Below are 15857 nucleotides of genomic sequence, written 5' to 3'. Positions count from 1 at the left end.
TTAGAACATTTCTTTGAAATATCTACAGGAGAGTTGGGCATAAACAATATGGCGAAATTATTAAAATATTTCGACAGTGCAGACCAGATTTGAAATGTAAGTCAAGCAGCGAGTTGTTAAAGGCAACAAGTAACAGGAAGCAAAGTGCTTGTTGGGAATTCCAATAATCTGCAAATCATGCTACTTAAGCAATCAACTTCAATCAAGAAGAAAAACGAAACTGGTGTCGAGAAATTCAGACTTCACATAAAAGGGTCATATCTGTAAGAATCTCATTCTACTATTTCAGTGACAGACATGGAGTCATTAACTTGATAGAAAACCCTATTATACAGCAGAATTACCCTCTACAAAGCAAGACAGGGGGGAGCCCAACCACTTTAAAATAAATCAAGTTATTCAGGCAATAGAGGGGAGGTGGATAAACAAAAAACAATCTTGAGTAATTGCTGGAGTTGGAATCACGGCTCGTCTCAAATATGCTTGTAGGGTATGAGACTGGAAAAGGGAACCATCTTGTAACAGTGTTGATTCTATACAGCTTTTGTTAATGGGCTTCCAATAATTCTATCCCAATATGCGGAAATGTGCTGATACTCTTGAAACAAATGTCATTTTCTCAAGACCATGTTAGTCAATGATTTTGCATCAAAATTACAGACTTACAGACAAGGACAAATTACCATATAAGCTATGACCCCATCACCCAAAATATATCAGTACAAAAACATACAACATATCTAACATATTCATGTTGTTGTTTTTTTACTTTCAACATGTATATATATATATATATATATATATATATATATATATATATATATATATATTATCCTGTTCACCTATTCACATATTAATATTTAATTCACATTATTTTATTATTCCTTTTATTTGAAAGTGGATCAACGGACAAAAAATGATCACATTAACTCACCATAAAAAATTGTGAGTATAAACCTACAAAACACAATCAAATTTTATCAATATCATAGAAGATTAATATTTGGAGTAATACATCACCTTTAAATTAGATTGCATTCAGCATAACAATCATACATGTTATGATGTAAATCTATGATATTCAACTGCAAGCGCTCTGACAGAATATATGTTTAAAAAAGCATATACATGTCATGTTTTAATAATTCAAGACTTCTATCATGAGGTATATCATGTTCCAAGAACACCATCTTCGCAAAAGCTTAATATTTTGTGTTTTTAAAAGGTAATTTAAGAAATACTCTCTTTGAAAATAGTGAATTCCACTTAAATATCAAATATCATCCTATTCGCAATAAATAATCATAAGCCTAAAACTTGATAAAAATAAACTCAAGGCAGGTAAGAAACGACAAAGGCTTATCACAGAACAACCTGATCAGAAAGAAAACAGGTTGAATCATAGACTAAAATCATCAACAGGAACATTGTAAACAATTTCATGCAGAACCTACTGCTGATCCACTTAATATTAGGGCACGGTCCAGTAACGCTTGTCCATCTTCCGACCTTGCTCCTACATCACTGAACTGCTGATCAACTAAATATCTCGGCAAAGTCCAGTAAAGTTTATCCTTCCTCTGTGGTTGCTCAACCATCACTGAACTGCTGATCCACTAAATGTCATGGCAATGTCAACTAATGTTTATCCTCCCTCAGTTGTTGCTCCACCATCACTGAACTGCTGATCCACTAAATGTCAGACTAATGTCCATTTACGCTTGTCTTTCCTCCCATCTTAATCCTCCATCACTGAACTGCTGATCCACTAAATGTCAGAGTAATGTCCATTTATGCTTGTCTTTCCTCCCATCTTAATCCTCCATTACTGAACTGCATATCCTCTAAATGTCAGGGCAATGTCCAGTAATGCTTGTCCTTCCTCCGACCTTGCTCCACCATCACTAAACTCTGAGGACAGTTCCCGTAGCGTGATAGCCAGTCGACGGTCTGATATATCTGACCTGTGTATGGCGTGCTTCCACTTGGTCCGTGCTTCTCCATACACAACAATTAGGGATCTACGTGCCATGGGCACATGTACTTCAATGCCAGGGTGTTCATCACAGATGAAGTACAGAATTGTGTCTGAGAGTAAATTGACTGTGACAAGTCTTTCACCCCAGAGCCAAAAATCGTCAAAGTGTGGATCTATGGAGGATCCTCTCTCTGGAGTGTACTCCAAGTGGCATTGTTCAACTGGAATGAAGTCTGACAATACCTCCAGTTTTTTCATTCTTTCATATATTGGTTTGCTAAAATCTGGTAAGCCACTGAAGCATGCACTTCTTACTTTTCTTTTTTTGAAATTTACTTTTGGTCCAAAATCCTGCAAAAGTAAAAAGTAACTCTCTCTAATGCTTGAAGAATCCTTTAAGTACAAAACTTACTACAAAACAATATTTATTAAGTTATTTTTTAGCACCAATCCATAACAGGAATAACATCGTTTACTCGGAAAAAGGCTAACTATGAAAACTAAACTTCATCAAACCTCAGAAAACATCCATGAACATCCACAGATAATTCAGGGTTCGAATTTAGACTCGCATACTCGCATTTTATACTCGCAAAATGCGAGCGACATTTGCAAATTGCGAGTGACTTTTATTCAAGCTAGCAAAATTCTGCGAGTGGCTTTTTGTAGACCACAAAATGTTAAAAGGAAAGTAGAATAAACATGAACTCAACTCCCCTACGTAGTCGAGTGTAAACAGCCTATAAATGGCATGTTTACACTATCAGTATAAAGAAGACAGTACGGAGTCACGCTCTAGTAAGTTTTCAAAAATAGAACAAATACGGAAAAGGCCGAGTTTTTTCGCGAGTCTTTCCGGGATGCTCCGAGTCGTGCATAATACAAAGTGAATACAAATGACGTAATCACCTAGCTTAATCATTGGCTAAATTTAGCGCTTTCGCGCACTATATGTAAACCCCATCAACCTTTGAATATATTTCCGCCCAACTGTCAAAGTGAATAGACTTCGTCGATGGATATATTTCATGATCCAAAGCATCCACGCTACATTTCCTGTTGCTTTTATTGATTTTAAATTTATAATGTTATTGTTTTTAATACTTATAGACTAAATGAAATCTGTAGCGTGTATTACCCGATCGCGAGGGTAAATATACAAAGTGAAAATGTCAAATTATTGGACAGCTTTGTTATCAAAAAGCGGCCAGTATCTGATGAGTCTTTCCGTACCCCCAAAAAAGAATAAGCTATCAACAAGGTTTAGTAGTTGAGTCACTCAAGATTGATTCTTTTAATATTCATAATATGTCTTAGGTGTAAATTTCTACTTTAATTAGACAATATTATAAGGGAATAGAGCAAATAATAAAATTGCAAGTTGATTTTTTATTTTGCGAGTTGCCTCAAAAAGCACTCGCAAAATTTTGAGTGCTCCTCAAAGTTAAATTCGAACCCTGTAATTGATGTTAAATACGCATTTATCTTTTCTAGAAAGCTACTCATGCTTTCCAAACAGAGGTGTATAAAAACACATACCTGCTTTCTTCTGCCAGACTGGGACTCCACAAATGCAGTTTTATCAATCTTGTCCACAAATGCAGCTTCCTCTGCCTTTGAAACAAAATTTGGCTGAATGAAAATCCCTGGAAATGCCAGTCCTGGACCCATATGGTTGGGATGGACACTAGAACCCCTTTCCCATGCTTTCATACATCTGTCACAGTAGTCAAATGTTCTAACCTCTGTGTCCTGAAAAACATTGGAAATGTTAATTTATTATAAAGTGAGAAATTGAGAAGGCTTAAGAAGGTTATAAAACTTTTCAGCTGATTTGAAATTAGTGTAAACAAAGTCCTCCCCCATTAAAAGTCCCAATTTTTAGGCAAATTAAGAGGGGTGAAACTTAATCAAAACACAGTCTTCTTTGTTCTTACAGTTAGGCCTAAGAAGAAACTACTTCTGGTTTGTGTAACCCAACCCTACCTACGAAATAGGCGCCAATGCCAACACTACTGTTTTTAAGTCTCTTTGTGAAAAAATGAAATAAAACTAGAAATGTTGTTTTCAAAGCAGCCTTCGAAAACTTATGTCTCCACCTTTTAAAAGTGGGAGCTTAGTTGAAGGGATATATGAGAGGTTTTGAAATAGTTTAAACATTATTTTCATGGATTTTTTTAGCAAGTGTCTTGACAAATGCATTACAAAAAATGAACAAGGGGAGATAACCTTGCAATTATGTGCTGTAAAGTTATAATCCCATCAAGGTGTACAACTTCACATAACTACCATTCTATGTTCCATGTTTCAATTAATTCAAATAGCTTCAAGTAATTTTTGAGCAAGTGTATGGCCCAAGTTAGCATTAAAACAAGAGCTGTCACAGTATGTGACGAATGCCGCCGAATGTGACATTGACCTACGAACAAGGTCAGTACATGAAAAGTTGATCTTGCCTTTATGTGTCAAATAAATATGGCAAGTTATTTTAAATTACCTCTGAACATAAAAAAATACCACCCATACTTGACAACCTACACTGTTATGTCCTTATATTCAGAATTCCCTTGTGAATAAACACTTAGTGTATCTTTCACCTTAGAGGTAGGGACATGGGTCTTGCACACGACACGTCGTCTTCGTATGTGGAACACATGTAGCAAGTGATTTTAAAATCTGTCCATACAAGGGAAAGTTACAGCCCGGACACGACAACCTATACTCTATGTCCTTATATGCAGCACTCCATTGTGAATAAACACTATGTGTGACCTTGACCTTTGAGGCAGGGACACGGGTCTTGCACGCGACACGTCGTCTTGGTATGTGGAACACATGTGGCAAGTTATTTTAAAATCTGTCCATACAAGGGAAAGTTACAGCTCAGACACGACAACCTATACTCTATGTCCTTATATGCAGCACTCCATTGTGAATAAACACCTAAGTGTGACCTTGACCTTTGAGGCAGGGACACGGGTCTTGCACGCGACACGTCGTCTTGGTATGTGGAACACATGTGGCAAGTTATTTTAAAATCTGTCCATACAAGGGAAAGTTACAGCCCGGACACGACAACCTATACTCTATGTCCTTATATGCAGCAGTCCATTGTGAATAAACACTAAGTGTGACCATGACCTTTGAGGTAGGGACATGGGTTTTGCACGCGACACGTCGTCTTGGTATGTGGAACACATTTGGCAAGTTATTTTAAAATCTGTCCATACAAGGGAAAGTTATAGCCCTGACACGACAACCTATACTCTATGTCCTTATATGCAGCACTCCATTGTGAATAAACACTATGTGTGACCTTGACCTTTGAGGTAGGGACACGAGTCTTACACGCCACACGTCGTCTTGGTATGTGGAACACATGTGACAAGTTATTTTAAAATCTGTCCATACAAGGGAAAGTTACATAGCTGGACGGACGGACGGACGGTGCGATTTTAATATGCCCACCTTCGGGGGCATAAAAATATAAACAAGGGGAGATAACACAGCAATTAATACATTTGTACATTTGCTGTACAATTTAATACCCTTTACCATATTCACAATTCAATCAAAATTGTCAAAACACATAGGGTGGCTGAAGATTTTGACATTTTTTCACTGCATCTATGGTATTAAGGTTCTTTACCTGATTTCTCAGATGTTTTTTTGCCCACATCCTATCAATGCTAGTGTCCTATACAAAGTATAATATGGTGGATATTTTTTCTGTTCAATGTGTACAAGTGAAATAACAGCATGACCAACATTCCAAAAAGTTATGTTTAACCCTTTAGCACATAGACAAGTGGCCAGATTACACCTCCCAGTCAATAGCCATCTTACTGATAATCAGTCCTTATCTGTATAGGTACTTTTCAGGATATTCGAAAATGAGCAAATGAATACAGCAGTATGACCTTAAAATCAATATTACTCCAAATAATTGTTTCCAAATCTTTTTTGTGTGAATACATTTTTTATAGGTAATTAATTTATCTAATAAATGGTGTCAATGATGAAATATAAAATTCTTTTATTTCATCTGTGAATGCATTTCCAAGATGGAATTGTAACATTTCTTTGAAATGTCATAATTGCATTAAATCAAAGGGTAATAATATGCTGGGATCGATCTAAATTTTATTACCCCTATCATAAACTAGAACTCCGCGAGTCGGATGTGTCGCCTGACGAATTATTTACTGTCGACATTATAGCTGTTAGATTGGCATTTTATTCATTTATGGACAATGATGTTGCCATTTAACTTTCAAGTGTAGGTGGCATTTGAACCCTCAATCAGATATACCTACGGAATAAGTTTCAGGTTGAAACCTCCTATAGTTTACGAGATATGCCACGGACAAAACCTAAGCAAAAAAATTAACAAAGGGCAATAGCTCTAAAAATATGGCAGCAAGAGTAACGGTTCTTGTGCACTGCACTTGCCCTCAATGAGATCTATCTAGCTATGAAGTTTCAAGTTGATACCTCTTATATTCTTCAAGGTATGCCCCGGACAAAACTTTAAGCATGAAAATTAACAAAGGGCAATAACTTTAAAACTAAGAAAGCAAGAGTTACTGTTATTGTGCACTGCACTTGGCCTCAATGAGATATATCTAGCTATGAAGTTTCAAGTTGATACCTCTTATATTCATCAAGATATGCCCCGGACAAAACTTTAAGCATAAAAATTAACAAAGGGCAATAACTTTAAAACTATGAAAGCAAGAGTTACTGTTATTGTGCACTGCACCTGCCCTCAATGAGATCTGTCTAGCTATGAAGTTTCAAGTTGATAACTCTTATATTCTACAAGATATGCCCCGGACAAAACTTTAAGCATGAAAAATAACAAAGGGCAAAACTCTAAAAATATGGAAGCAAGAGTAACAGTTCTTGTGCACTGCACTTGCCCTCAATTAGATCTATGTACATATGAAGTTTCAAGTTGATACCACTAATAGTTAAGGAGATATACCCCGGACAAGCGAAAATGGGACGCGGACGCCGCCGCCGCCGACACCGCCGACAAAAGTAACCCCTATATGTCGTCTTTTCAGGCGACACAAAAAGACCCATCTGGATTAAAAAGCCGACAATTGATGTTCTTGTGTATAATACACAGAAATGTGGCAGGAATATCCGGTGTCATCCAGCTGAGAGATCCAGTCCAGAGTGTCTGTTTAACTTTATTACCCCCTCATAAAATTCTTTACAAAAACAAAACCGATAAGTAATGAATAAAAAGATCTAAATCATCAAACGCTTGCACAAATGTTGTTTACTTGACCTATTTTACGACCGGAACCATGCTGGCCATCAATTAGCTCAGCAGAAAATTTACTCATCATTTTCTCAGCTACTTATTGTTTCTATTGTTTGTAACACAAAATATTATCTACAAATAATTATTATCTTTATTGATTTCAATGGTAAATTAAACTGACATAATAATTTCATTGATTTACGCATCAATGTTTTGGGGGAAATTCCATACTGTACAGTACTGCCATTCCCCGAGGTTTTATTACGTCACAGTAGGATCTCACACCTGTGATTGGCAGTATAAATAATGACCTTCAAGTTTTAGGAGACGTTTCGAGGGAAAATCAATACACAAAAGGTTAATCTTCAGCTTTATAAACATCCGGGATATTGTTTACAAAAAGAAAGATGCAATATTGAAGTATTGAAATGACCCTATTGAAATATGCGGGAGATGCATTTACATCCAGTAGTGTATAGGGTCGGCCAGATGCGTTTACATCTGCTAATGAGCTATGTCGGCCTATCTCGTATACATGCGCTAAAGGGTTAAGGTCACAAATCCGAAACTTTTGGAGGTTTTTTACAATTATCTCCAAGATTTTTTGTTGTAATAAGTTAAAATTTCGTACGACACATCTTTGGTTATTGTGTCAACATCTGCCAAAGTACAGGTTCACAATCTTATTAATTTTAATAGAAAATTAACATCGTTTTAAATGCGCGGGAAACAGGTGGCCGTTTACTTCCTGACATAATTAATCAATTTTAGTGGAAGGAGAACTGTTGGATATAGTTAAATTATTGTCAGTTTACAGTACAGTATGGTTTTATTACCTTTGAGTTGCTTTCCCATTTATTTTAAAGAACTATTATAGGAATATTGGCAATAAAAAAATCGAGAATTTTTGTTTATTCATCGGAACTTGAAAGTGAAACTGAAAGTAGAAAGAAGAAAATGTTATTGCAACATCACCGGTGCATATCGGATTTAACAAGGATGTATTGGAGAACAGAACTAATAGTACATGCATAAATCTTAATATCCATTACATAAATAAATGATGTGTTCAACAGACTCCGAAAAGATTTGAACGATTTATTATTTATATTATATTTATTTTCTGTACGTTTTATGAGTACACTATAATTTATCTACTTTATATATTTATTATATTTCGGGGTGGGGGGGGGGGGGAATTATTCAGTTTGCGAGAAGTTCACTTGCCCCTTAAATTTCGGGCCAGGATGAGCTCTCGACACTTATTGAATTATTGACGCATCGTCCAGGTTGAGGAACATTTATTAAAGTATTGAAATTGTATGAGCATGCTGGGTTAGATGGTCAGAATTGAAGGGGATTCCATAAATTCTTCAAAACGAGTGATGGGCTAGTGGATTCAATTCCAAATTTCGTACACTGCATTTGAAGTTATAATGCTGTTTTTTCAATAAGAAAGCCTCCGGCCTAATTTCCAAAAATAATGGAAAACACTGGCTACCATGCAAGAAAAAACAATGAAAAGCTCGCTATAATTAATATGTCCGAAGTCATGCAATCCGAAATTTAGCACACTTTAATACTTGTCTCTCTATTTAAATTTTATCATTTACCTTCACAAACAATTTAGGTTGCTTTCCGGCAGCTTCACATACAGGGCATGTTCTGATACCTTTACATGCGCATGACATTTCCATTTTTCCATGGAATTGACCACATGCGAGTTCAACATCTACGTCATCCCAAATCATAAAAATTGTGCGGAGCAGTCAATGTTTCTTGGAAAATCGCGCGAAATCATACAATATACCCCCGACACTATTCAAAGACTGGAACACGGCTGTATTTTAAGAACATTAAAAAAGTACAACTAGCCGTTATATTAACGTTATATATGTTAGGATCATAAAGGGTCGGCATTGCTGCCCTAAACCTTCTGTGCCCAAATTGGAAGTTGACCGGGCCAAATTAATGCGACTAACGTATGTACGTGCCTAAAACAATTCTGACTGGGCCATTTTTTAAGGACACTCCAATCTGCCATATGGAGCCCTGGAAGGCTGTTATATACTTGTTATACGTGTTAATTAATGGTATTTAAGTATACAAGTAGTAATCATATTGATTTTTAATCAGGGAATCATTGATTGTTTCACAACGTTATTCCTTTAACGAGCTACATGTACTGTTAAATATTTCCGCGTATAGTAACACACATATTTCCACGCGGTTTAATAGCACATGTGCTAGCGCAAGTCGTCTATGAAGATTTTGGAGCTGCCGAATCCCAGGCGATGTGCATAATAAGTAGAAGCTGACCATGAGTGTCCCGGCCTGTGTCCGTTCACGTGGCACATATATAGCCGATATGGCGGGAAACGTTCGGTCAATGTTAGAATAGTTTTAAAGCTAACGGAATAGAAATATCGAAAAACCCACACCATGGAATTAAATACTTAAATTCATCCATTTAACACCATAAAGCTACAGAAACGAAAGTAACAAATTGAACTGATTTCAATCTACCAGTGCCAAACGTTAAAGGGGTGGCATATAAGGTGCATTTTGGCGGCTACGTATCGTTTCTACCGAACATGAAAGTACACAGCTTACATGTACACACATGAGTAAATATGTACACTGTATTGTGCCATGTTTAAACGTAGCTGTTCTGGCCAATGCAATGTTTTTTTTCTCTAGCCACGTTTTTTTTTTGGCACAGCCCTTAACCGCCATAGTATGTGTTTTCGGGTGAGATAAATGCTTATGTACCTCAACGCTTAATTCTGGCACGTGTAAAACTAGTGAGGTGAGCCTTTTAACAACATTAGAGTGCGTATTAAAAATATAAACAAGTTGACATTATCATTTATTTGTTTATGACATGGAAACAAGTGGACGCTTCACTGTCATTTTCTTCGGTATTTAAAAAAACTGATCATTTGTCTGGTGTCAAACGGAATAAACTGCGAGATATTTCAAAACTTAGTATGCAATTGATGTTAAATGCAAAAATGTTAATATCATTACTTAGACGTTTCCATTGCTTTCCATAATTTGATTGAATCCCACAAGAGTGTCTACGCTTTTTTGGTTCTTGGGAGAGAGGACACCCGTCGTAAGGTGCGCCCCTTAGTGTGCCCCACTAACGATAAATTGCGAATGTGCGGTGCGATCCGAGAAATCCAAGATGGCATCCTAAACGGACACAAAATATTGAATACACGGTGAAAATTTTACGTCTGAATGTGACACTTTTTCGAGTACTTTTTCTGTCCGTATGTTCACATGGTTTCTGATCTATAACCTGTGAAGGCTTAAAATCAGGGACATAAAACCTAATATAAAGTTAGGTCACCATGAACAGCAGATAAACCATTGCAATCGATTTTGAAGTAAATGCGTCAAATATCAAGGGCTATTATATGGATATGCGTCCAAGGTCAAGGACCGTGGATATGCGTCAAATATTATGGGCCGCGTGGATATGCGTCAAAGGTCAAGCTAGGACTGTGGATAAACAGACCGTATTAAAAGTAGTTTTTACAGTATTTGTTTTAAAAAACAACACACTTCTTTACTTTGTTTTGAAAAAAAATGTGAGTACTGCGTCCATCTGCTCTCTTCTTGAGTCCTGGTTTGAAACTTAAGACGCTAAACCGCAAACATTGATTTTCTTGTAAAATAAAAAAAATACCTGCAGCAAATTGTAAAAAAAAGATAAGTTGTCCACATGTTATATTTTGACTAGTTTGCACTTTGAACTTATTTGATTGAGCGATATTAATTATTCGGTTGCTATTGACCAATCCATGAACAAAAATGACTTGACTTACTTTAACCTTTATTTGTTAACATCTTTTCGAAATGAATGAAATAGTCCGAATGAGGGTTTAATTAATTAAATAATTCACATTTCTGGGTCCGAGTGAATAGGGTCACAGTTCTTCTCGGAAAGGTTTATTTTTATTTTTACTCAAACTATTTATACAATTCCTATCATAAAAGCATTAAGAGAACTCATAGTTATACAACGAAAATCAAAATAAAATAGTTTAAATAATACACACAATTTAATAAAACAGTGATAATCAATCTCTGTTGGTTAAATCTGGGAGTATTATTTGTTATTGGTCCCAACTGGGAGTAAGATTACATGTATTATTGGTCCCAGGTCCCAAGTAAAATTATTCCTTTACATAGTCATGGGCACTTTCACCCGACTAAGTACTATATGAATGGAAACTATTGTCTGCTTCCTCCTCTATATAAACTGTTGACTGCTACATTCGAATTAATGATACTTTTCGATGAGTACTTTCTCGTCGTTTTAATACATATTATGCTTATGATCTGGAGAAAATGAACTACAACAACATTTTTTCGAAAACTCTAATCCAACTGGCACGATCTTTAAGCTCTCTGCAACCGTCACCTTGGGAAAAGGTACGTTATTATGATTTTGACAGGTCATCAAAATTTCAGCTGTTCAGATCGATCATGTCACTTGTCAACAAATTCTTTTACCTGTTCAAGATAAGTCAGAAATTAAAATCTGTTATTAGACCATGCTCACTCTAATCCAACCAATCGGCATTTGCTATTTCATTGCTCCATTTCTAATATACACATTGTATTACTAGTCCAAATAATTGTACGTTGACGGATTTTTTTAGATTTTTGATATGGCAAATCCTTCACGTACAAATTGTTTAGTATCAAAAGTGGGTAGTTGTTCCGATCAGGATTCCGGGTTAAAGCATATAGCGTCTATAAAATATCATGAGAACAAGAAATATTACCAGATAATGTTATTTTATATTAGTTCCGTACACAAAAAATAAATATCCAACTTATAATTATGAGTTTGTCGGCTTTTCTTCATTTCATTCTGTCAAAACATAACGATATATACATGACGGGCACCTGCAAGGCTTCAGGGCACAGTTTTAAATCACTCGGAACATTTCGGCCATGGCCGAGTTGTTACGATTGTATAACAAGGTCTATCTCGAAGCTTTGTCGGAGGAGGCCGAGTTATTACGATTGTCTCGAGTTGTTCCCCTTTGCATAATTGTTTTCTGTGTCAGTCAACTTTCGTTTTATTGGAAAGGTAAACAACTTGTTTTAATGCATTAAATGCTTGTTTAGTGCCAAATAACATTTCACTTACATGGATAAATATGAATATAACTCTTTATGATCAATTTCAACCATAAAATACTTCATTTAAAACAATTTCAATATTTTTAAAACACCCCCGTTTTTTGCACATTCCCGTTTAGACGTTAGGGATTGGAAGAATCCCGTATAACAGGTCTATTATTTTAGACTAATTGTATTACCAGAAAAACCATTCCATCCTTGGACTCTTAACGGAATTCCGATATGGCAATTCCAGATATGGCAAATAGGTTAAAATCATTGCATTCATAGAAAATTGGTAGTTTAGCCAAAACAAAATACCCGTTGTCTGTGGTATGCAAAGTGAAATGGTATTTGGATTTTATGAGTCTTTAGACTGAAGAACAAGAACCAAATTTTAAACCTCCTTGCTTTAGTTCACGTGGTCAAAGTCAGATAGACACCTCGTGGACGTATCTATGACAAATATACCCTGGCTACACTCGGCAACTACTTGATGTATTGCATTGAGACTTTATACAATGGTGTTCAACCACCCAACCTACTTGAATAGCCAAGTTAGATAAACGTTAAAATGTTAAACGTGTTTATTTGATTAAACGCCTATTTTTATACATAATATTCAATGGTGTTGTACAATACATGCATACTCTATATATCCAACATAATATTTGAACATATTTTGATATAAGACAATATAAAGCAGTTAAACAATAATATATTAAAACTTGCAACATTAGATTGTAATTGACTAAAGTAGTAATATATGTACATGAAGTAAAAACATAATTGGTCAAAGCAACCGATAAAAAATAAAAAATAAACAAACTCTAAGACTCTAAAAAATCAAATATTATATCAGACATTTCTTATCGGAGTCGGTTTTAGAACAAGTCATAAAACTGTGTTAAATAGTGAGTTTTGAGGTTTTTCTTGAACACATCTATAGACACTGACTCCTTGATATACAATGGCAGACTATTCCATAGTTTTGGTCCGATTGTGCAAAAACTTCTATCGTTAAACCTTGTTCTCTTGTTAAATGGTACATCATACTTGATACCAGGGTCACTAGCTGATCTTAATCCTTGTCTACGACTTACACTCTCAGACAATAACTCAGTCAAATAAGCAGGAGCCCTACCAGTGCCACAGTTGAACATAACTGTCAATATCTTGATAACTGTATTTTGCAAGTAATGGCCCTTTATTATTAGACTTAGAAATTCTAGTTAAAATTTTGCATACAACCACATTTACGTTAATATCTCAACACATCATGTATTGTTGAAAAGCGGCGGAATAGTCGAGCGCGCTGTCTCTGTGACAGCTCTTGTTAAACAGGCACCTGTTTCTTGTAAAGATAAGTTATATTGTAACTGAAAATACAAAAGAATTGACACTACTTTAATTTATGTATTTCAGGTATCTAGAATACGCAACCTTTGCCCAACAAATGGAACTCAAGTGTATGTTATTGATGGGAGAGGACAGGATGCTGTGATTGCCCTGGGTGTCTACTTTCTGGAATCCAAACTGCAGGTGATAATCATTTTTATTTCACTATTAAACCTGAGACAGTGTTGTAACTATTAATGCTAAACCATAAATGTAAAGTGTCATGTATGCATCCTGTCATAACTAAGTAATACAAATTGTTTATTTTTTGCTTACCGGTAAATGAATGTTATCTTGTAGTACAAGGATGTGTTATTGCCCTACTTCCTGGAGTTCCTGAAAGGACTGCCTGCTGCAGTATGGGTTCATGGGCCAGCCACGAAGGAAACATACAGTAATATCTTAGACTACCGAGCAATCATGTAGCAAATGGTCAAGTTTGCTGTGCTAAACTATTTAAATGGCTTAGCCAGTTGCAGACAAAAAAAACAATATACGTATTAAGTACATGTTAATTGAAGATCAGAAGTACAGTACTAACTTTTCTAAGAACAGAGTGTATTTATATTGGTGTCTAATGTCTAATATTAAGATATTGCACAAGTATTTTATTCATTCATTCATTTTTCAGAGTTGCCGAAGACCGAGTGTTTCAGTTTCTTTTTGAATACAATCCTCAGTGATGTGGCTTTGAGAGATCCAGAAAACAGAAATGTTGTAAGTACATGCTATCTGATATCAGTGTATGTTCACTACCGGTAGGCTTATAAACTACTGTATGATGATGTTGGCGAAAAGCAGTGGAGGAAAAAGTAAGAGTTTCCTCTATTGTGAATTATTGGTTGACATTAGTAGAGACCCAAGAGGTGTGAGTGATTTGAAATGCATTTTAAAATGATTCCTAGTTTAGTCTTTCATGTAAGTAATAATAGTAATAAGTATTTTTTGTTTAATCTGGTGATATGACTACAGGATTTGTTTTTGCTGACTAAATACCTAATAAGAATACCTGACTTGCATACTGGGGACCTAGCAAGCATGCAGACATACAGGTAGCCTGTGTGATGCCAGTATGTCAGTTTGAAAAGTGAAAAAAATTGTATTGTTAAAGCTTGTAAAACATATAAAAACAATTGAGTAGAGATCAACTCCGAGACTGATGCATTACATGGAAATGGTCATCATACTGATGCGTTGTGTTTAGAATAGTTGCAATTCTAAATCATGTTTGTTTCTTGCTGAGTGGAATGTCTTGTAAGCCATGTTTGTTTTGCAGATAATAAATACACAGCTTGAGGTTCTGGAACGGCTCTGTCATATGTGTGAAGGGAAGGAGGAAATAGATAAAGGTATACTGGTAGATGCCAATTTTGTTGCACTCTTAGTTTTAGATTTTTTATAAGCCGATGACTTATGGATCATTTTATGACCTAGGTAGCTTAATGCTAAAAATTGTGATTCTTGATCAGATATAACATGAAGCACTGTAATGTATTTTACACTGTATTATGTCTAGGATAGTTGTGAACATCAATGTTTTTGCTATCTTCCAGATGCCCTGTGTAAGAATATTATTCCAATATTACTTGGCATGGCGCGGGCAATGGGCAGATCAAGTGATGTTGAGGAGTCACTCATATCTCAGCTGTATGCACCTCAGAAGTTTGTACCTTGCTCCACAGAGAGCAATCAAGTGGAAGGCCAGGGGAAGGCATTTACATCATTTCGCCCAATCCTTCCCCGCACACTATCAAGTCACATGATCACACCAGATACACCCTCAACCCCCTCAGCTCTGTCAGCCTCACTTGACTACTTTGACATCCACAGAGAGAGGTCCCCCTCCCCCCAGCCCCCTCCGAAATATCAGAGCTCAACCAGCCCTCCCCGAGAGGCCACCCCAGACCTGAAGCAGATCTACTCTAATATCTGTGGCTCGAGCTTCACACAGGTCAAGCCATGGGGGCTAGAGATTATTCCTGAGCATAAGCACCTCAAGTTCACAATGAAACAACTTAAGAAGCTATTTGAACTTGTAAGTATAGCCTGTTAGAAAGCAAT

The 15857-nt window shown here is 36.1% G+C and overlaps 2 protein-coding genes across 5 annotated transcripts in view; one reads left to right on the top strand and one right to left on the bottom strand.

Annotated features, from left to right (window-relative positions):
* Nucleotides 1-848: 848 nt before the first annotated feature.
* Nucleotides 849-8995, bottom strand: LOC128232278 (alpha-ketoglutarate-dependent dioxygenase alkB homolog 4-like). Its single transcript, XM_052945752.1, has 3 exons — nucleotides 8867-8995; nucleotides 3518-3730; nucleotides 849-2329 (listed from the first exon to the last, which is right to left on the bottom strand). The coding sequence occupies exons 1-3, from the start codon at nucleotides 8948-8950 to the stop codon at nucleotides 1826-1828; spliced, it is 801 nt and encodes a 266-aa protein (XP_052801712.1). The 5' UTR covers nucleotides 8951-8995; the 3' UTR covers nucleotides 849-1825.
* Nucleotides 8996-11539: 2544 nt separating this feature from the next.
* Nucleotides 11540-15857, top strand: part of LOC128231280 (phosphatidylinositol 4-kinase alpha-like) — a 60557-nt gene continuing 56239 nt past the window's right edge. For all 4 annotated transcript variants that reach the window (XM_052943903.1, XM_052943902.1, XM_052943901.1 and 1 more), the window contains exons 1-6: nucleotides 11540-11699; nucleotides 13824-13940; nucleotides 14097-14190; nucleotides 14428-14513; nucleotides 15073-15145; nucleotides 15350-15831. In XM_052943903.1, the coding sequence (XP_052799863.1) occupies nucleotides 11616-11699; nucleotides 13824-13940; nucleotides 14097-14190; nucleotides 14428-14513; nucleotides 15073-15145; nucleotides 15350-15831 (936 nt within the window). In that variant the 5' untranslated portion in view covers nucleotides 11540-11615. The remainder of the gene's footprint in view (nucleotides 11700-13823; nucleotides 13941-14096; nucleotides 14191-14427; nucleotides 14514-15072; nucleotides 15146-15349; nucleotides 15832-15857) is intronic.

Source organism: Mya arenaria, chromosome 4 (genome assembly GCF_026914265.1).
Source record: "Mya arenaria isolate MELC-2E11 chromosome 4, ASM2691426v1".
NCBI classification, from domain to species: Eukaryota; Metazoa; Mollusca; class Bivalvia; order Myida; family Myidae; genus Mya; species Mya arenaria.
This window is presented reverse-complemented; position numbering and strand designations above follow the sequence as displayed.